Genomic DNA, 22,292 nt, shown 5'->3' on the forward strand with positions numbered 1-22,292 from the left:
ATCCGTCCTTCACATACATACTTAGTGAAGCTTACACACACAAACACGAACAGAACATATGACTTTACAGTACTGTACAGGCACTTCGGCCCTCTATGTTGCGCCAACCTGAGCAATTAATCTGATGCCCATCTAACCTTCACTGTCCCATTATTATTCATATGTTTGTCCAATTTGAATGCCCTTAACATTGGCAAGTCTACTACTGTTGCAGGCAGGCCATTCCTCACCCCTACTACTCTCCGAGTAAAGAAACTACTCCTAATATCTGTTCTAAATCTATCACTCCTCAACTTAAAGCTGTCCCCTCATGTTACTTCACCATCCAAGGAAAACAGCTCTCACTGTCCACTCTATCTCACCCTCTGATTATCTTATATGTCTCGATTAAGCCACCTCTCAACCTTCTTCTCTCTAATGAAAACAGCCCTAGTTCCCTCAGCCTTTCCTTGTGAGATCTTCCTTCCACACCAGGCAACATCCTACTAAATCTCCTCTGAATCCTTTCCAAAGCTTCCACATCCTTCCTATAATGCGATGACCAGAACTGCACACAATACTCCAGGAGTGGTTTTACCAGTGTCTTGTGCAGCTGAAACATGACCTCGTGGCTCTGAAACGCAATCCCCATACCAATAAATGCCAACACACCATATATCTTCTTAATAACCCTATTAACCTGGGTGGCAACTGTCAGGACCTGGACACCAAGATCTCTCTATTCATCTACACTGCCAAGAATTTTACCATTAGCCCAGTACTTTGCATTCCTGTTACTTCTTCCGAAATGAATTACATCACACTTTTCCGCATTAAACTCTGTTGGCCACTTTTCAGTCCAGCTCTGCATCTTACCTATGTCCCTCTGTAACCCACAACATCCTTTGGCACTGTCCACAACTCTGCCTACCTTAGTGTCATATGCAAATTTACTAACCCATCCTTCTATGCCCACCTCCAGGTCATTTATAAAAACGACAAACAGCAGTGGCCTCAAAACAGATCCTTGCAGCACATCACTGGTAACTGAGCTCCAGGATGAACATTTCCTATCAACCACCTCCCTCTGTCTTCTTTCACCTCGCCAATTTCTGATGCAGACCACTAAATCACCTCAAATCCCGAAACTCCTTATTTTGTGCAACTCACACCCACACGCGCACACACTCATACATACTCACTGTCTCTCCTGTACACACACGTTTATGGGGTGAATCTGTATTTGCAGAATTATATTTTAATTTGCTCAAAAAATGCATAACCTACTGTCAATCCATGTATGACTCTCTAAATCCCACTTTAGAAATAGAACCACTCTGACTCAAGATTGGTACATCGACAGACTTTTTTTTATATAGATATTTTTATTAGAAATTTAACATTTTTACAAGTTTCCAAAAATAAACAAAACTCTCAGATATAAACATTGATATACAATTAGCTCAAATATACAATAGCCAAAATTTGACAACAAAAAAAAACAAAACAAAACAAAACAACAAAAAAAAACCCAAAAATAAAACAACAAAAAAAAACAGACAAAACTCAACTATCTACTAATCTAACCTACAACTAACCAGGGTGTATATTTAAGTCTCTTACATGCTCGGGATGTGTTAACATCAGATATGATAAAACCCGTATTCATGCGGGATTCCTCCCCCGAGGGGCCGCGGACCAGCCAGGTTCGTAGTCTCAATTAAATAAAAGCCCTTGTTAGGATAGCCGAAATATCTGTATTTATGTAATTCAAAAAGGGCTGCCATATTTTATAAAATAATTCGGTCTTTCGGTGCACCATATTTGTAAGGAAGTCAAGGGGAATACATTCCATAATTAGTCTGTGCCAATTTGAAAGTCCAGGGGGGCCCTCCGCCATCCAGCTCATCAAAATATTTTTCCTTGCACAGAAAGAAAGAATAGAAAATAGTCTCTTCCCGTACGTGTCCAGGGAGGGAAAGTTCGAAAAGCCCAAGAGGAGAGATACGGGGTCCACTTTTATTTCCGTTCCTAAAATTTCTGTCAGGGTACTTGCTACTTTAGTCCAATATCCACGGATCTTATGACAGGTCCATAAGCAATGTACAAGAGTGCCCACCTCTATTTTGCATTTAGGACACATTGGAGATGCTCCTGCCTTAAATTTTGCCAATCGAACCGGTGCTATATGGGCCCTATGAAGTATCTTCAGCTGGATAGCCTGGGTTCTGTTACAAATAGTAATTCTTCTAGCATTTTCCCAGATATCATTCCACGTTTCTGTGGAGATTTCTAGTCCCAGATCCTGATCCCATGTTTTAAGTAGATTATCCATATCTCCCGATACTTCATCATGTAGCAAATGATAAATATTACTGACGGAAGATACCCCCACTGGTCGTAGGACACTACATTCTCTATCGGATTTATAAAGACTATCTAATAACGTAGTCTTCTTCTGTATAAAATCTCGAATTTGGAAGTATCGAAAGAGGTCTCCATTGGGTAATCCGAATTTCTGACGCAGCTGTCCGAAAGACATCAGGACCCCATCTTTAAATAAATCCCCAAGACATGAGATACCCCTGGCTCTCCAGAGTTTAAAAGTGGCATCTGTTAACCCCGGTTGGAATCCCCATGCTCCCACTATCGGTGCATAGGGGGATGTTTTATGTGAATTACCCTCATTTTGCCGCATTATATTCCAAGCCTTGATTGTATTCAGTATTATAGGGTTTTTACAGTGATCTGTAATGATTTTCCTCTTGTCTGAGAATAGAAGGTTAATAAGTGGGTATTTTACTTGAGAAGCCTCGATGTCCAACCAGATTGATTGTGGATCAGACAAGACCCAATCAGCTATATAACTTAATAGGGAACTTAATTGATATTTCCTAAAATCTGGGAAGTCCAATCCACCCCTTGCCTGTGGAAGCTGTAGCTTCTTCAGCTTAATGAGGGGTCGCCTATGGTTCCAGATAAAGGAACTCAGCCAGCCGTATAATTTACATAAAGCTGTCCTCGGTAGCATCACCGGAAGCATTCTCATAGGATATAGGAGACGGGGCAGGATATTCATTTTGATTAATGCTATTCTACCCAGCCAGGAAATTGGCAGGTCTCCCCATCGCTGGAGGTCCTGCCTTATCCTTTCCAATAAATACACAAAATTAGCCTTATACAACTGACCAAATACTGGAGTAATAAAAATGCCTAAATATAAGAAACCCTCCAGGGACCAGCGAAAGGGAAAAAGGGAACCGTCCGCTAAGCGGGGTATCACAGCAAGGCCACCCATTGGCATAGCTTCCGATTTTGAAAAATTAATTTTATAGCCTGAGAATGCACTAAATGTATTAATAACTTGGATTAAGCGAGGTATGGACATCAAAGGGTTACTGAGGAATAGAAGAACATCATCTGCATAAAGGGTAATTTTATGTTTACCTGTACCAATCCTTGGGGCCACTATGTTAGGATCAGCTCGTATAGCTTCTGCTAGTGGTTCAATTATTAGCGTGAATAACAATGGCGAGAGGGGACATCCCTGACGGCAGCCCCTACCCACACTGAAGCTATCCGAGCCTAATCCATTGGTAACCACAACTGCTTTGGGATCACTATACAATGTTGAGATCCATTTGGTAAACACCTGTCCAACACCAAACCTCTCCAATGTGTAAAACAAATATGACCATTCGACCCTATCAAATGCCTTTTCCGCGTCTAATGAAACCACTACTCCTGGTATCTTTCCCTGATGACAAGCTTGAATCATATTCAGAGCCCTTCTAACATTATTGGATGATCTACGGCCCTTAATAAACACCGTCTGATCCTCCTTTATAATATGTGGCAGTATCCTTTCTAATCTCAGTGCTAACGTTTTAGAGAGGATTTTAAAATCTACATTTAGCAAGGATATTGGTCTGTATGATGTACAATCTTCTGGGTCCTTTCCTTTTTTGAGGATAAGAGAGATATTTGCCTCTTTCAGCGAAGGCGGGAGACAGCCCTGACTATATGCATAGTTATACATGTCCATAAGTGGACCAACCAGTATTTCTGTAAATTCTTTATAGAATTCAGCTTGAAAGCCATCTGGGCCCGGCGTCTTACCATTTTGAAGGTGCCTAATTGCATCAACTATTTCTTGGGGTGTAAGAGGAGCATTTAGGACCGATACTTGTTCCGGAGTTAGGTCTGGAAAAGTCAAATTTTTAAAAAATGACTGCATCCTCTTCGCCCTATCTTCACAATCCTGTGATTTATATAACTCAGAATAGAATTTTCTAAAGGTCGCATTAATCTTTTTATGATCATGAGTCAAAATACCCGTACTTTCCTTGATAGACATAATCGTCTGAGGGGCCTTTTTTTTCTTTGCAAGAAATGCTAAGTATCTACCCGGTTTGTCGCCATATTCATATAATCTTTGCTTTGCAAATAATATTTCCCTCTTAGCCGTTTGAGTAAGTGTAGTATTTAGAGCTGTCCTAAGAGCTGTAATCCTTTGCAATTTAATAATAGAGGGTCTATCAGTGTATGCTGTTTCAGCCGCTTTTAAGCGGGCTTCAAGCAAACGCTGTTGTTCTCCCTTTAATTTCTTCTGGGTCGCTGAGTAGGAGATGATCAAGCCTCGCGTGTAAGCTTTGATGGTCTCCCACATCATTGATGGGTTGCTAGCTGTACCTGAATTAATTTCTAAAAAAGTTTTAAATTCTTGAGAGAAGTACTTTACAAATTTACTATCTTTCATTAAGAAGGGGTCCATACGCCAATGCCGAGGGGATGTCCCACTGTTCCTCGCCTTAGTTTCCATATATACAGCAGCGTGGTCAGAAATTGCTATATTACCTATTTTACAGGATGATATGGAATTTAAAAAAATTGAGGGGGCAAAAAACATATCAATTCTGGTATGACATTTATGTGGATTAGAGTAGAAAGAAAAATCTCTACCCTGTGGATGAAGACATCTCCATACATCTACTAATCCTAATTCTTTGTTCAGATCCATCAATTGTCTAGATCTGGGAGATACTCCTGCAGTACTCTTGGGAATCCTGTCTCTTTCCGGATCCATAATACAATTAAAGTCTCCCCCTATAATTATATGACGGGCATCAAAAGCCATCAATTTTGAGAAGGCTTCTGTTATAAATTTAAAGGGGTGTGCCGGGGGGCAGTACAAATTTAAAATCCCATATTCCTCTCCATTTATGAGAGCTTTAATCAAGATATATCGTCCAGATTCGTCTTTTATCTGCTTTAGGATTTTGAAAGGGAAATTCTTCCGAACAAGAATAACAACTCCCCTGCTTTTTGAGCTAAAAGAAGAAAAAAAGGCCTGATCAAATCCGCCCTGTCGTAATTTCAAGTGTTCTTTATCTGACAGATGCGTCTCCTGTAGGAGAGCTATATCAACTCTTTCCTTCTTAAGATTTGATAATATTTTCTTCCTTTTAAGTGGCGAATTACTCCCTTTGACATTCCAGGTGCACCACTTAACCGATTGATCAACCATAATCCTCTGGGCCAATCCGAGACCCCTCGGGAGGGGGAACCCTATCCAGAACATCCCGAGCATGGAACATGTAAAATTTACAAAAATAAACCCTCTTTAATACACCCACAACAATACAGTAAAAAACTATTTCTAAATTAAAAAAATATAAAACGTATCTAAGTGGAGACTTTCCCCCTTGTTCCCAGGGGGCATCACTTCCTCTCCAAAAATCCCTCATATCCTCTCCCAACCAATGCCCCACCCTTGACCCAGGCACTCCTCAATAAAGTGAGGAAAATTCAAATATAATACAAAGCTAGAGTTAACAGTGAGCACCCCACCCCCACCCCTACCAACACCTGGGTATATTTGGTAATGTTAATACCATATATAAACATATAACTATAAAATTACCAGTTCAACAAATAATAATTAAATATGATAATACAAAATAACGAAGGGAAAAACAACCCCGCTCCTAAAGACAGAGGTAAAATCGAATAAGGTAACCACCTCCCCCCACCAACATTAACCAAATCCCCCAACTTATATATACATATATATACATACACATACATATATATATATATATATATATATACATACATACACATATACATACACCCCTCATATATACATAAAATAATAACAGAAAACAACTCCAAGGGGGGGGGGGGAGAAAATCAAATCCCTCCCCCCACCCCCCATAATAATATTAAGCAATAAGGTAAGAAAAAAAAAGGGAGGGGATATAAACCAAAACGGGTGGGGAAGGCAGACCAACATCCATTATGTCCTACAGTTTATCTAAGAGAGTCCAAGAATTCCTTAGCCTTTTCTGGTGATCCAAAGTTATATACAGAACCTTCATGGTTAAAGCGTAACATCGTAAGGGTAGCGTAAGGAGTACTGTACATTTAAGTCCCTTAAACGCTTCTTCGCCTTGTCGAATGCCTTCCTCTTTCGAACCAGAGCCGGGGAAAAGTCCTGAAATAGCATGATCTTGGATCCTTTGTAGATCATAGCTTGGGGGTCTTTTCCGAGATTTCTAGAGGCTTCTAGGAGTATCTGCCTCTCCCTGTAGCTCTGCAGCCGGAACAGGACCGGGCGTGGGCGCTGGTTCGAGCCAGGCCCGCGTATTGCTACCCGGTAGGCCCATTCCACCCTTACCTGGCCTGATCCAGCTTGCAGATTTAAAAGTTGTGGCAGCCACTGCTCCAGGAATGCTGTAAGCTGGCCTTCCTCTTCCTGTTCGGGAAGGCCCAGCAAACGAATATTTTTTCGACGACCTCGATTATCGAGGTCGTCAATATGATTTTCCAAGGTCCGGACTCGCTGCTCGAGAGTCCGGACCTGATCCACGGCCGATTGAGCGGTTGTCTCCGAGGTCGCGGCCTTTAGCTCCGCCCCTCCGACTCGGCGTTGAATTTCTTCAATTTCACGGTCGTGCTTCTTCAGCGCGGCCGACAACGACTCCCAACGGTTCCTGGATTCGACGATAAAGGCATCGATCTTCGAGTCAAGCTTGGAAATCATTTCTGCAAGGCTTGTTACTGTAAGTAAGTCCCCCGGGGCGGCTGTGGACGCCTCTGCTGCAGCTGGAGAGGGTGGGGGAGGGGTTCCTGCCTGCTGAGAGCTGCGGGCTCCCTTCCCTTTAGTCATTTTGACTTAGGATAAAGTTGCTTAAATGTAGCTTAAATGTAATATTACACCACTAATTCAGTTACTAAACTATTATAAATGATTTATAAATGATTTGGTGAGTTTGGTAGGGGGTAGGTGACCCACTGTGCCCAAGTCTTGGGAGGAGCACTATAGACTCAGTCTTACTGGGTCGCCGCCATCTTGGATCCCCCATCGACAGACTTTAACCTCACACTTTTAATACATTGTCTGAGCTGAGATGACACATTTTGTTGGAAAACCTGAAGTTATCTTGAGAATGTGACTTAAGAGGAGGTCTGGGATTTACATATTAATGAACCAAAACTAGCAAAACCATTCTAAAAGATGAAAGACTTCATCTAAGTTTGTTTAATGTATTTCAGTCGCATAACACTGTAACCTTTTGCTATAAATTCTGTGTCTTGTGGTCCTGTTCCACAACCACCTGAAGAAGAAGCAGCGCTTCCAAAGTTAGTGCTTCCAAATAAACCTGTTGGATTATAAATTGGTTTTGTGGGATTTTTAACTTGTTAACCCCAATCCAACACCAGCCCATCCAAATCTCCGAACTGTTTGCATTCCTCTCACAATCTGCCTTGCCATCTATTTTTGTGTCATCTGCAAATCTGGCTACATTCACATCCTCCAATTTATTAATGTAAATTGCAATGTGTGTAATGTACGATGTATGTTGCCCTTACTTTACACAGCATCAAATCATTCCTAAACGTTTCACATCTATGACTGCGCTGTCACCTTATTTTCAGAGCAATCACATGCGATGTCAGTGATGGGGTCTCTGTGCTGCTCAAGTACTTCAGACACAGTGATGTTCGTTCCTTTTGGGGGAATATTGAAGACCAGGACTGATCCCGTTGAGGTGCCTGTAATGACAGGAACACACACTCAGGATGTCTCAGGAATGCAGTAATTAGAGAACAAAGTGTAAAATGCCGCAGGTTGCAAATTGAGCCAACATTGAAGAATAAGGGGAATGCCTGCAGTTAACACAGTATCTGAAGAGACATTAACTAATTCAAAGTATTCACTTCTTTGCTGTTGATAAATGTTGTCTGATCTGCTATATATTCCCAACATTATCTTTCCATCATATTATTGAGTGGAACATAGTACGTGGAACAACTCAGAAGAAATACGGAGGGTGGCATGGGCACACAATGTACTTTGGGTGAGGAACTTCAAAATCCATCATCAAGAGCAGTTTGGGAACCAGAAGAAGATTCCAGTTGCCATTTCTTTTCCCACTCTACTGCCCAAGTCCTTCTGCAGCCTCCCTACTTCCTCATCATTACCTGTCCCTCCATCTATCTTTGTGTCATCTGCAAACTTAGCAATAACGTCCTCAGTTCCTTCTTTCAGATCGCTAATGTATCATGTATAATGTACAGCTGTGGTCCCAATATTGACCATTGCAGAAATCCACTGGTGACCGGCTCCCATCCTGAAAAACATCCATTCGTCATCATTCTATGCCTTCTGCCAATCAACCAATCTTCTATCCATGCCAGTTCCTTGCCCCTCATCTTATTCAACAGCCTCCAACACCGCACCTTGTTAAAGGCCTTTTAGAAATCCAATTAAATCATGACCACTGGCTCTCATTTGTCTAACTTGCTTATTACCTTCTCGAAGAAATTTATCAGATCTGACCTCTCCTTGATGAAACCATGATGACTCAGCCCCATTTTACTGTCCATTTGCAAATATTCCACAATCTCCTCTTTAATAATGGACTCTAAAATCTTACCAATTACCGAGGTCAGGCTAATCAGAGTATAATTTCCCTGTCTTCTGCCTCCCTCTCGTCTGGGTGGAGGGTGTGACATTTGCCATTTTCCAGTCCTCTGGGACCCTTCCTGACTCCAGCAATTCCTGAAAGATCACCACCAATGCTCTACCATCTCCTTCAGAACTCTGGAATGCAGTCCATCTAGTGCATGTGATTTATCCACCTTCTGACCTTACAACATCCCCAGCACTTCCCTCGTGATGGCCACTACACTCACTTCTGCCCCTACTCTCTTGAAGTTCTGCTGTTACTGGTGTCTTCCATCATGAAAAACGATGCAAAGTTCCTTTAGTATTTCCTTGCTCCACTTTACTAGTTGTCCAGTCTCACTTTCGAGCAGTCCAGTGTTTACATTTGCTTCTCTCTTACCTTTTAGATATCTAAAGAAACTTTTGGAATCTTCTTTGTGAACCCTCCTCTGTGTCCAGTTCTGGTCATCCAGTTATAGGGTGGATATTAAGCTGGAGAGGGTTCAGAAGAGATTTACCAGAATGTTGCCGGGTATGACAGGTTTGAGTTATAAAGAAAGGCTGAATAGGCTGGGAATTTTTTCACTAGAGTGTTGGAGGTTGAGAAGCGACCTAATAGAAGTTTATAAAACAATGAGGGGTATAGATAGAGTTAATGGTAGTTGTCTTTTTAAGAGAATGGGGATTTCAAGAGTAGGGGACACATTTTTAAGGTGAGAGGAGAGAGATTTAAAAAAGACATGAGGGGCAACTTGTTTTACACAGAGGGTCATTCACGTATGGAATGAACTTCCTGAGGAAGTGGTGTATATGGGTACAATTACAATATTTAAAAGATATTTGGATAAGTATATGAAGAGGAAAGATTTGGAGGGATATGGGCCAGGAGCAAGCAGGTAGGATTAGTTTAATTTGGGATTGTTAGGCATGGACTGGTTGGACTGAAGGGTCTGTTTCCGTGCTGTATGATCCCATGACACTATGACTAGCTAGCTTACTGTCATAATTCATCTTCTCCCCCTTGTTGCTTTTTCAGTTGTCCTCTGCTGGTTTTAAAAGCTTCCCGTTAATCTTCACCACATTATTTTACTTATGATTTTACTGTCCCTGACTTCCCTTGTCAGCCATGATTACCTTGCCCTCCCCTTAGTATGTTTCATCTTCCTTTTCTGCTGTGCCTCCCAAATTGCTCCAGAAACTCCTGCCATTGCTGCTCCACCATTTTCCGTATTAGGCTCCTCTTCCAATCAACTCTGGCCAGTTCCTCCCTTATTTCTTTGCAGTTACCTTCACTCTATTGTAATACCGTTATATCCGATTTCAACTTCTCCCTCTCAAACTGCAAGGTGAACCCTATTGTAGTCACTGCCACCGAGGGATTCTTTCACCTTAAATTCCCTAATCAAGTCTGCTTGATTATAAATCACTACATTCAGAATTGCCTGTTCCCTCATGGGTTGTACCACAAGCTGCTCCACAAATATCAGCTTGTAGACGTTTCCTTTTTTCAGGATCTGCGACCACTCTGATTTTCCCTGTCCACCTGCAAACTGAAGTCCCCTATGATTATTGTAACAGTGCCTTTCTTTTCTATCTCCTCATTTAGTTTCTGCCCCATATCCTGACTACTGTTTGGAGGCTTGTACCTAACTCCTATTAGGGTCTTTTTGTCTTTGCAGTTCCTCAACTGTACCCACACAGTTTCTATACTTTCTGACCCTAAATTCCTTTTTGCTATTGATTTAATTTAGTTTCTTACTGACAAGCGAACTGTGCCCCCGTATCCTTGGATATTTAATTTTCAGCTTTGATCCCCTTGTCGCCACATCTCTTTGATGCCCATGACATTTTTTACCTACTAATTTCAATCTGCGCTACAAGTTTATGTACCTTGTTCCATCAACTGCGCTCATTTCAGTACAACACTCCCCACCCCTTCTCATAGCTATCCCTGAAATTAGATTCCTGACCCTTTCCATATGTTCATTATTATTATTTGTTCTGGAAACTTTCATAACCTCTCCTGAGCCTTCCAGCCTTTAACTAATTTAAGGTCCTTAGTGACCACCCCATTTAGCCTTTCCACTAGGATCCTTGACCCAGGTCAGTTCAGGTGGAGCCATTCCCAACATTTCAGTTCTCCCTGTCCCAATACTGACATCAGTATCCCACAAAATGGAACCTATCTTTCCTGCACCATTCTTTAGTCATGTGTTTACTTCCTTAATTTTCTTATCTCTATGCCAATTTGAATGTGATTCTGATCCAGAAATGATAAACCTTGATGTCCTGTTCTTTAGTTTTGTTCTCTTGCTTACTTGGTCTCAACATGGACTACAACAGCTGGATCCACACCCTTGCTCCAATAATCCTTTCAAGCCTATTCCCGATGCCCCTTACTTCATAGAACATAGAAGAATACAGCGCAGTACAGGCCCTTCGGCCCTCGATGTTGCGCCGATCCAAGCCCACCTAACCTACACTAGCCCACTATCCTCCATATGCCTATCCAATGCCCGCTTAAATGCCCATAATGAGGGAGAGTCCACCACCGCTACTGGCAGGGCATTCCATGAACTCACGACTCGCTGAGTAAAGAACCTACCCCTAACATCTGTCCTATACCTACCCCCCCTTAATTTAAAGCTATGCCCCCTTGTAATAGCTGACTCCATACGTGGAAAAAGATTCTCACTGTCAACCCTATCTAAACCCCTAATCATCTTGTACACCTCGATCAAGTCACCCCTAAACCTTCTTTTCTCCAATGAAAACAACCCCAAGTGCCTCAGCCTTTCCTCATACGATCTTTCTACCATACCAGGCAACATCCTGGTAAACCTCCTCTGCACCCGTTCCAGTGCCTCCACATCCTTCCTATAGTATGGCGACCAAAACTGCACACAATACTCCAGATGCGGCCGCACCAGAGTCTTATACAACTGCAACTTGATCTCAGTACTCCGGAACTCAATTCCTCTACCAATAAAAGCCAGTACGCCATATGCCTTCTTCACCGCACTATTTACCTGGGTGGCAACTTTCAAAGATCTGTGTACATGGACACCAAGATCCCTCTGCTCATTCACACTACCAAGTATCCGTCCATGCCCAGTACCCCATCTTTTTATTACTCTTACCAAAGTGAATCACCTCACATTTAGCTATATTGAACTCCATTTGCCACCTTTCTGCCCAGCTCTGCAGCTTATCTATATCCCGCTGTAACCTGCCACATCCTTCCTCACTGTCTACAACTCCTCCGACTTTCGTATCATCCGCAAACTTGCTCACCCAACCTTCTAACCCCTCCTCCAGGTCATTTATAAAAATGACAAACAGCAATGGTCCCAAAACAGATCCTTGCGGAACACCGCTAGTGACGACACTCCAAGATGAACCTTTGCCATCAACTACTACCCTCTGTCTTCTTCCAGCCAGCCAACTCCTAATCCAAACCTCCAACTCACCCTCAATGCCATACCTCCGTATTTTTTGCAGTAGTCTACCATGGGGAACCTTATCAAATGCCTTACTAAAATCCATATACACCACATCTACCGCTTTCCCCTCATCCACCTCCTTAGTCACCTTCTCAAAGAATTCAATAAGGTTTGTGAGGCACGACCTGCCCTTCACAAAACCATGCTGACTATCCTTGATCACATTATTCCTATCCAGATGTTCATAAATCCTATCCCTTACAATTCTCTCTAAGATTTTGCCCACAACAGAAGTGAGACTCACCGGCCTATAGTTACTAGGGTTATCCCTACTCCTCCTCTTGAACAAGGGAACCACATTTGCTAGCCTCCAATCTTCTGGCACTACTCCTGTAGACAACGAGGACATAAAAATCAAGGCCAATGGCTCTGCAATCTCCTCCCTTGCTTCCCAGAGAATCCTAGGATAAATGCCATCAGGCCCAGGGGACTTATCTATTTCCACCCTTTCCAGAATTTCCAACACCTCTTCGCTACATACCTCAAAGCCATCTATTCTACTTAATTGTGACTCAGTACTCACATTGACAACAATGTCCTGTTCCTGATTGAATACTGACGAAAAGTATTCATTCAATCTCTCCCCAATCTCTTCAGCCCCCACACGCAACTTCCCACTACTATCCTTGACTGGACCTATTCCTACCCTAGTCATTCTTTTATTCCTGACATACCTATAGAAAGCCTTAGGGTTTTCCCTAATCCTACCAACGAAGGACCTTTCATGTCCCCTCCTTGCTGCTCTTAGCTCTCTCTTCCGGTCCTTCCTGGCTACCTTATAACTCTCAATCGCCCCAATTGAACCTTCACACCTCATCTTTACATAGGCCGCCCTCTTCCATTTCACAAGGGATTCTGCTTCGGTACTAAGCAGACAACATTTCTGATCCTGCTTACAAAGGATGCTATCTACATCCCTAATTATAGAGTCTCCCATTACTACCACTTCTTTGTTTGCTCCCCGCTCTCAATTGTGATCATTCCGTACCATGTGCAGTGGTCAGTTTGCCTATTCTCCTAATAGTCATTTTTCTCATCGTCACAGGCAGCAAATACCACATATCTGACACTGAGGCTCCTCTAATGCTAAGTTCAGGATCCCTTTACCTACCTGATGTGTAGTCACACACTCCTGTCCCAGAACACTAGCCAAATTTGAAGGACTTAGAGTCATAGAGATGTACAGCATAGAAACAGACCCTTCAGTCCAACCCGTCCTTGCTGACCAGATATCGCAACCCAATCTAGTCCCACTAGCCAGCACCTGGCCCATATCCCTCCAAACCCTTCCTATTCATATACCCATCCAAATGCTTCTTAAATGTTGCAATTGTACCAGCCTCCACCACATCCTCTGGCAGCTCATTCCATACACGTACTACCCTCTGCATGAAAAAGTTGCCCCTTAGGTCTCTTTAATATCTTTCCCCTCTCACCCTAAACCTATGCCCTCTAGTTCTGGACTCCCCGACCCCAGGGAAAAGACTTTGTCTATTTACCCTATCCATGCCCCTCATAATTTTGTAAACCTCTATAAGGTCGCTGCTCGGCTTCCGATGCTCCAGGGAAAACAGCCCCAGCCTGTTCAGCCTCTCCCTGTAGCTCAGATCCTCCAACCCTGGCAACATCCTTGTAAATCTTTTCTGAACCCTTTCAAGTTTCATAACATCTTTCCAATAGGAAGGAGACCAGAATTGCACGCCTAACCAATGTCCTGTACAGCCGCAACATGACCTACTAATTCCTACACTCAATACTCTGACCAATAATGGAAAGCATACCAAAAGCCTTCTTCACTATCCTATCTGCCTGCAACTCCACTTTCAAGGAGCTATGAACCTGTACTCCAAGGTCACTTTGTTCAGCAACACTTCCGAGGGCCTTACCATTAAGCATACAAGTCCTGCTAAAATTTGCGTTCCCAAAATGCAGCACCTCGCATTTGTCTGAATTAAACTCCATCTGCCACTTCTCAGCCCATTGGCTCATCTGGTCCAGATCCTGTTGTAATCTGAGGTAACCCTCTTCGCTGACCACTACACCTCCAATTTTGGTATCATCTGCAAACTTACTAACTGTACCTCTTATGCTTGCATCCAAATCATTTATGTAAATGACAAAAGGTAGAGGGCCCAGCACTGATCATTGTGACACTCCATTGGTCACAGGCCTCCAATCTGAAAAACCACCCTCCACTACCACCCTCTGTCTTCGATCTTTGAGCCAGTTCTGTATCCAAATGGCTAGTTCTCCCTGTATTCCGTGAGATCTAACCTTGCTAATCAGTCTCCCATGGGGAACCTTGTCGAATGCCTTACTGAAGTCCATATAGATCACATCTACTGCTCTGCCCTCATCAATCTTCTTTGTTACTTCTTCAAAAAACTCAATCAAGTTTGTAGGGTCTGACCGCCTCCTGAAACACAGATTGCTAGGCAAAAAGGAGCTCTGTTCCTCCTTTATTCTTGTTTCAAATATACCAAACTGTTCATGTCAAAAGATTTTAAAGACATATTCTGAACGCACATTAACAAAACTTCAGACAACCCTATACCGTCTCAAAACTCAAATATTATACTAAAACTAAGACCTTCCTTTCATAACAATATAAAAATAAATCAAAGTTGAAGCCACACATCACTTCACTAAGGTACCCAAGTTATCAAATATTAATAGCATAACATGAACATTCATCACAAACAACACTCACTAACTGAACCATAGGAGCGGATCCCTCTGTCATACCTTACTTGCGATTCCAGCTCAGTACTCACCCACACAGATATAGTTGCTCCTTGTAGCTGCAATTCCTCGTGCAAACACAGCCTCTGCTGGGAAAAGGAAAAAGGCAAAAAATTGAATTTTCCTCCATCACAGTTTCTTGGGACAGGAACGACCTACTGCAAACAATTGCAGTACATTACATTACATTTCAAATCCATCCAGTGACTGTCAATCCTTCCGTTAGTTCAAAACCTTTTATATCCAATCATTAGGATACTAGGAACTAGTAAAACCAGAGGTGGCATGATAGCTCAGTGGTGAGCACTGTTGCCGCACAGTGCCAGGGATCTAAGTTCAATTATAGCCTCAGGTGAGTGTCTGTGGAGTTTGTACATTCTCCTCATATTTGCATTGGTTTCCTCTGGGTGCTCTGGTTTCCTCCCACAGTCTAAAAATGTACAGATTAGGTGGATTGGCCATGCTAAATTGCCCAGTAGCATCCAGGAATGTGTAGGTTAGGCGGATTAGCCATGGAAAATGCAGGGTTACAGAGATATGGTAAGGGGGGGGTTGTAAGTCTGGGTGGGATGCTCTTCGGAGAATCAGTGTTGGTTTTTTGGGCTGAATGGCCTGCTTCAACACTGTAGGGAATCTGTGATAAGAAAGGAAGATTCAATTGTATTGTTGTAGTATCGTACATTACCTCAAAACATCCCACGTTGTACGATGGAGAAGTGACATTTCAGAGGGGAGTACCGAGGAAACATTGCTCTGGTTGAGAGACAGTATTTTTTTTAAAAATGTCATTTAGGGGATGTAGGTTAGACTGGCAGAGCAAGCATTGTGTGTTATTCACAAATCTATTTGCCCTTGAACTGCTGCACTCCACATGTTGTAGGTTGACCTACAATGTCCTTAGGGAGGGAATTCTAGGAATTTGACCCAGCAACAGTGGAAGAATGGAGACATATTTCCAAGTCAGGATGGGGAATGGCTGGGGGCAGGGAGATGCAGATGGTGGCATTCCAATGTACTTACTGTCCTTGTCGCCCTAGATGGAAGGTACTGTTTAAAGATCTTTGGTGAATTGCTGCAGTACATCTTGTAGCCAGGTCACACTACTGCTTTTGAGGCAATACTGCACTCTTGAAGGTGGAGTCTGTCAACAGCACATAAAAGATTCCAGGGGACTATTTGAAGACGACTCGGGCAATTCAGAAAAACAGAAGAAGCTTATGCCCGAATGCTGCAGAACTTGGAACCAATGCTCAACTGTTCCAATATAATAAGTGCTGTAGCCAAGAGCTTCATTCAGCCCTTCCGTGAGAAATGTATCCAACAACTGAAAATATTGTCAATAAAACCTTGCATAGTGCTCGGCATTGTGATGATGCTGCCCCTTTAACAAGGATGTTGTCCTTGGTTTTTGTTTCAAGAGGGGTTGTAAAGACAGAGGTTCCAATATGTCTGGAATACCTACTTGAAAACAGTGGCAGGGTTGTGGCCAGTTCTCCCAGTTCAGATTTTCTTCTAGTTTGTTTTAGTATTATCTGGGGACCTAGCGAAGCAGCTACTGTGAAAAGAGGTTCTATGCTTCAGCAAAATGATCCCTGACTGACTTTTCTCTGAAATCTTACTGTCTGTAAGAACTATGTTTGAATTTACCTTTTGCCAAGAGGTGTGTTTATGGGATGTTGCAAGGTTTGGAACAGCTTTGTTAAGTTGCGATAGTGTCGTTTGGGTTTTCAACTAAGTTGTTATTCTAAATTCGGTTTCCTTTTGTTTGTGTTTCATCTGTAGTGTTTAAATAAATTGTTTTGCTTCAAGCCAAGTAGTTTGATCATCTGCATCATTCCTGGAATATCCACCTTACATCTGCCTAAAAGAACAAAAAAAGTTAAGGTCTGGACTACCTTCTTAAAATGTTTTGCGGGAGTCTGGCCTAGTCCACAACAGCATAAAGCTTTTACTGGTACCTGTTGGTGCTTCTGGGGTATCCACTGCATGCCAATACACCATGATGGAGCCATCTGACTCATACATCTGTAAAGATATGTGCAGTGAGTTTGCTGGAAACATTTACACATCCATTGCATTAAATATTACATTGCAATGGATCAATCCAACACATAAAAACTGCACAATCACACAATAGCAATGATCAGAATCATGAAGCCTGTTATACGGGATGGCAGTCAGAGAGACACATTGACAAGAAAGAGAGAACAAAAGTTTCAAAGCTAAATTTAATGTACAAGAAGCTTGGTAACCAAAACAACCTATAAAATTCTCTACGACAGAAAGCAGCTGATGTCAAAAATATTGAAAGTTTCAAATGAAGAATTAGATATAATTCTTAGGGCTAAAGGGATCAAAGGGTATAGACAGAAAGCCAGAAGAGGATACTACGTACAATAATCAGCCACGAGCTTATTATAGAATCATACCAGAGATGGGGGGTAAATACCCCAGTGATACAGAGAGCGGGTAAATACACTAGAGAGGAAGGAAGTAAATACCCCAGAGATAGAAGATAAATAACCCAGAGAGTGAGAAAGAGATAGAGGGATAAATACCTCAGAGTGATGGGGGTAAATACCTCAGAGAGAGAGAGAGATAAGGAGATAGAGGGTAAATACCCCAGAAAGAGGGAAAGAGAGGACTAAATACCCCACATAAATAACCCAGAGAGAAAGAGAGAGGGGGTAAATACCTGAGAGAGGGGTAAATACCTGTGAGAGAGAGGTAAATACCCCAGAGAAAGAGAGAAGGTAAATACCCCAGAGAGAGAGGGGGTAATTACACCAGGGAAAGAGAGGCTAAATATTCCAGAGAGAGAGGAATAAAAAACCCTTATAGAGAGAGGGGTAAATACTCCAGACTTAGAGGGTATAAATTCTCCAGATATTGGAGAGACAGGTAAAAAGCCCAGAGATAGAGAGGAGTAAAGTACTAATTATAGATGGAGAGTGGTAAATACTCCAGAGATAGCAAGGGGTAAATGTCCCAGAGTTACAGAGGGATAAATACACCCAAAGTTAAAGAGGGGTGTATCTACTCTTAATAGTGATGAGGGGTAAGTACACCAGAGATTGAGAGATGGGAGTAAATACCTCTTACAAATAGAGGGGTAAATATCCTGAGGCTTAAAGAGGGGTAAATACTCTCTTATAGATAGAGGGGTGTAAATACAACCATTGTGAACAGGAGAGGGGTTAATTACCCCCTTATTGATAGAGAGATGGAATATACTCCCACAGATAAAAAGGGCTAAATACCTCTTAGAGAGGTAAATATCCCCAGAGATAGAGGGGTAAGTGCCCTCTTGTAGAGAGAGTGGTAAACACCCCCAGAGAGTGAGGGTGGTGTAAATACCACAAATAGATAGAGATGTAAATTCCCATCTCCCCCCCCCCCCACCCCGAAGAGAATAACTAACCCTCAGAGACAGTCACCCAAAGCTGGAGTCAAACCCTGGGATTGTGAGACAGCAGTGCTAACCACTGAGCCACCATGCCATCCATACCCCCTCAGATTGATTGACGGGTTCATTTGTGGGCTGTGCATGTTGCTGGCTGAGCCAGCATTAATTCCTGTCTCTGGTTGCCCTTGAGAAGGTGGTGCTGAGCTGCCTTCTTGAACCCAGAGAGATAAATAGGTACATATCCCAGAGCTAGAGAGAGAGAGAGAGAGAGAGACCAAAGGGGTAGCCATGGGCACACGTATGGGCCCCAGCTATGTCTGTCTCTTTGTTGGCTACGTAGAGCAGTTGATCTTCCGTAATTACACCGGCACCACTCCCCACCTCTTCCTCCGCTACATTGATGACTGCATTGGCGCCACCTCGTGCTACCGCGAGGAGGTTGAGCAATTCATCAACTTCACCAACACATTCCACCCTGACCTTAAATTTACCTGGACCATCTCTGACACCTTCCTCCCCTTCCTGGACCTCTCCATCTCCATTAATGACGACCGACTTGACACTGACAATTTTTACAAACCCACCGACTCCCACAGCTACCTGGATTACACCTCTTCCCACCCTACCTCTTGCAAAAATGCCATCCCGTATTCCCAATTCCTCTGCCTCCGCTGGATCTGCTCCCAGGAGGACCAGTCCACCACAGAACACACCAGATGGCCTCCTTCTTTAGAGACCGCAATTTCCCACGTGGTTAAAGATGCCCTTCAACGCATCTCGTCTACATCCCGCACCTCCGCCCTCAGATCCCACCCCTCCAACCATAACAAGGACAGAACGCCCCTGGTCCTCACCTTCCACCTTACCAACCTTCGCATAAACCAAATCATCCGCCGACATTTCTGCCACCTCCAAACAGACCCCACCACCAGGGATATATTTCCCTCCCCACCCCTTTCCGCAAAGGCCGTTCCCTCCGTGACTACCTGGTCAGGTCCACGCCCCCCTACAACCCACCCTCCCATCCTGGCACTTTCTCCTGCCACCGCAGGAACTGTAAAACCTGCGCCCAGACCTCCTCCCTTACCTCTATCCAAAGGCCCTAAAGGAGCCTTCCACATCCATCAAAGTTTTACTTGCACATCCACTAATATCATTTATTGTATCCGTTGCTCCCGATGCAGTCTCCTCTGCATTGGGAAGACTGGGCGCCTCCTAGCAGAGCGCTTTAGGGAACATCTCCGGGACACCCGCGCCAATCAACCACACTGCCCCGTGGCCCAACATTTCAACTCCCCCTCCCACTCTGCCGAGGACATGCAGGTCCTTGGGTAGGGAGGGAAATATATCCCTGGTAGTGGGGTCCGTTTGGAGGTGACAGAAATGTTGGCGGAGGATGCGGTTAATGCGAAGGTTGGTAGGATGGAAGGTGAGGACCAAGGGGGTTCTGTCCTTGTTACAGTTGGAGGGGTGGGGTTTGAGGACGGAGGTGCGGGATGTGGATGAGATGCATTGGAGGGCATCTTTAACCACATAGGAAGGGAAATTGCGATCTGTAAAGAAGGAGGCCATCAGGTGTGTTCCGTGGTGGAACTGGTCCTCCTGGAAGCAGATACAGTGGAAGTGGAAGAATTGGGAATACGGGATAGCATTTTTGCAGGAGGTAGGGTGGGAAGAGGCATAATCCAGGTAGCTGTGGGAGTCGGTGGGATGGTAAAAAATGTCAGTATTAAGTCGGTCGTCGTTGTTGGAGATGGAGAGGTCCGGGAAGGGGAGGGAGGTGTCAGAGGTGTCTATTACTCACTTCTCTCAAGGATATTTACCCTCTCTCTATCTCTGCGGTATCTAAATAGAGGGAAAGAGAGTGAGAAGAGGGCCAATACAAGAGGGAGAGAAGAGGTGGGAAAAATACAAGCGTGAGAGAGAGAGAGGAGAGGGCAGTTCTTGGGGGTATAGGCTGGTGTGATGATGGGGCATTATCAATGAAGTGAGGGGCGGAAGATGTGTGTGTGTGTGTGTGTGTGTGGTACGCACATGAGTACTCGCAGGGGGGCAACACCCACAGACACTGCAATTGGAGAAACTCAGCAGGTCTGGCAACATCTGAAATAAAGAACAGTAAAGCACAGGAATAGGCCCTCCAGACCACAAAATCTGCACCAACGTAGCGCCTTTCTAAATTAAAAACCAAATGCCTCTACGTGGCCTGTATCCTGCTATGCCCAGTGGTGCTGGAAGAGCACAGCAATTCAGGCAGCATCCGAGGACAGGCAAAATCGACGTTTCGGGCAAAAGCCCTTCATCAGGAATAAAGGCAGAGAGCCTGAAGCCCGAAACGTCGACTTTGCCTGTCCTTGGATGCTGCCTGAATTGCTGTGCTCTTCCAGCACCACTGATCCAGAATCTGGTTTCCAGCATCTGCAGTCATTGTTTTTACCTTGTTTTTACCTCCTGCTATGCCCAGCCTATTCATATATCTGTCAATATACCTCTTAAACATTGGATCAAATAATGCCCAAATCTGCAACCTATTTATATCCTGTTGTACCCTCTTTCAATCCATCCTCACTATCTGCAGCCACTCCCCCGCCGCACCCCAAGTATTGTGTTATGTGGAAACTTTACATTTTCTTCTAAATGATGTATACATCATATAACAGGGATCCAGCACTGATTCATGAAAAACATCGCTGGTCACAGATCTCCTTCCACTGCTAATCTCTGACCAAGTTCTGTATTTATCTTACCAGTTCACTATGGATCCCAGGTGACTTCACTTTCTGCATCAGCCTGCCGGGAGGGACCTTGTCAAAGGCCTTACTAAAATCCTTGTAGACGAGATCCACTACCGTGCTCTCATCAATCATCTTTGTTACATTTTCAAACATCTCAATCAAGTTTAGGAGACACGACCTTCCCCATACAAAGCCATGCTACCTATTGCGAATAAGTCCATAATCTTCCAAACGTGAGTAAATCCTATCCCTAAGAATCTTGCCCAATAACATCCCTACCACTGATATAAGGCTCGTCAGCCTGTAACTTCAAGATTATCCCTGTCGCCCTTCTTTAAAAAAAGGAACACCATTGGCTAATCTCTAGTCCTCTGGCATCTCTCTTGTGATTTAAAGATTGCAAATATTTGACACAAAGCCTCAGCAATTTTCTCCCTAGCCTCCCTCAATATTCTGTGACAGATCCCATCAGGTCCTGGGGATGAGTCTATCTTAGTGTTTTTCAAAATACCCAACACTTTTTATTTTGATATGACCCAGTATATCCACATACCCCTCTTTAAAGTCACCATCCACCAAAGGGGCTGCACTGCTGCCTCACAGCACCAAGGACCCAGTGCGTGTATGGAATGAGCTGCCAGAGGAAGTAGTGGAGGCTGGTACAATTGCAACATTTAAGAGGCATCTGAGTGGGTATTTGAATAGCAAAGGTTTAGAGGAATATTGGCCAAGTGCTGGCAAATGGGACTAGATTAGGTTAGGATATCTGGTCAGCATGGACAGGTTGGACAGAAGGACAGAGGTTGGACAGATGCTGTACACCTCTATGACTCTCTAAGTTAAAATCAGCCACCTTAACAACCTGACTGAAAATAACAAATGCTGGAGATCACAGCGGGTCAGACAGCATCCGTGGAGAAAGAGCAAGCTAACATTTCAAATCAAGATGACTCTTCATCAGAGCTAAGTGGGCA

At 43.5% G+C, this 22,292-nt stretch overlaps 1 protein-coding gene across 1 annotated transcript in view; it reads right to left on the bottom strand.

Moving 5' to 3' along the window:
* The window catches only part of LOC148152274 (WD repeat-containing protein 54-like), a 75,138-nt gene extending 53,667 nt beyond the window's left edge, over positions 1-21,471 (bottom strand). Inside the window, exons 1-4 of the mRNA XM_087985781.1 lie at positions 21,331-21,471; positions 17,136-17,202; positions 15,210-15,266; positions 7,910-8,037 (exon numbers count right to left, since the gene is read on the bottom strand). Of these exons, the coding sequence (XP_087841907.1) occupies positions 7,910-8,037; positions 15,210-15,266; positions 17,136-17,202; positions 21,331-21,471 (393 nt within the window). The remainder of the gene's footprint in view (positions 1-7,909; positions 8,038-15,209; positions 15,267-17,135; positions 17,203-21,330) is intronic.
* Between the last annotated feature and the right edge of the window lie 821 nt (positions 21,472-22,292).

This window comes from Chiloscyllium plagiosum, unplaced genomic scaffold (assembly GCF_037043375.1).
Source record: "Chiloscyllium plagiosum isolate Xiang-an unplaced genomic scaffold, Cpla_swu_hap1 HiC_scaffold_1, whole genome shotgun sequence".
NCBI lineage: Eukaryota > Metazoa > Chordata > Chondrichthyes > Orectolobiformes > Hemiscylliidae > Chiloscyllium > Chiloscyllium plagiosum.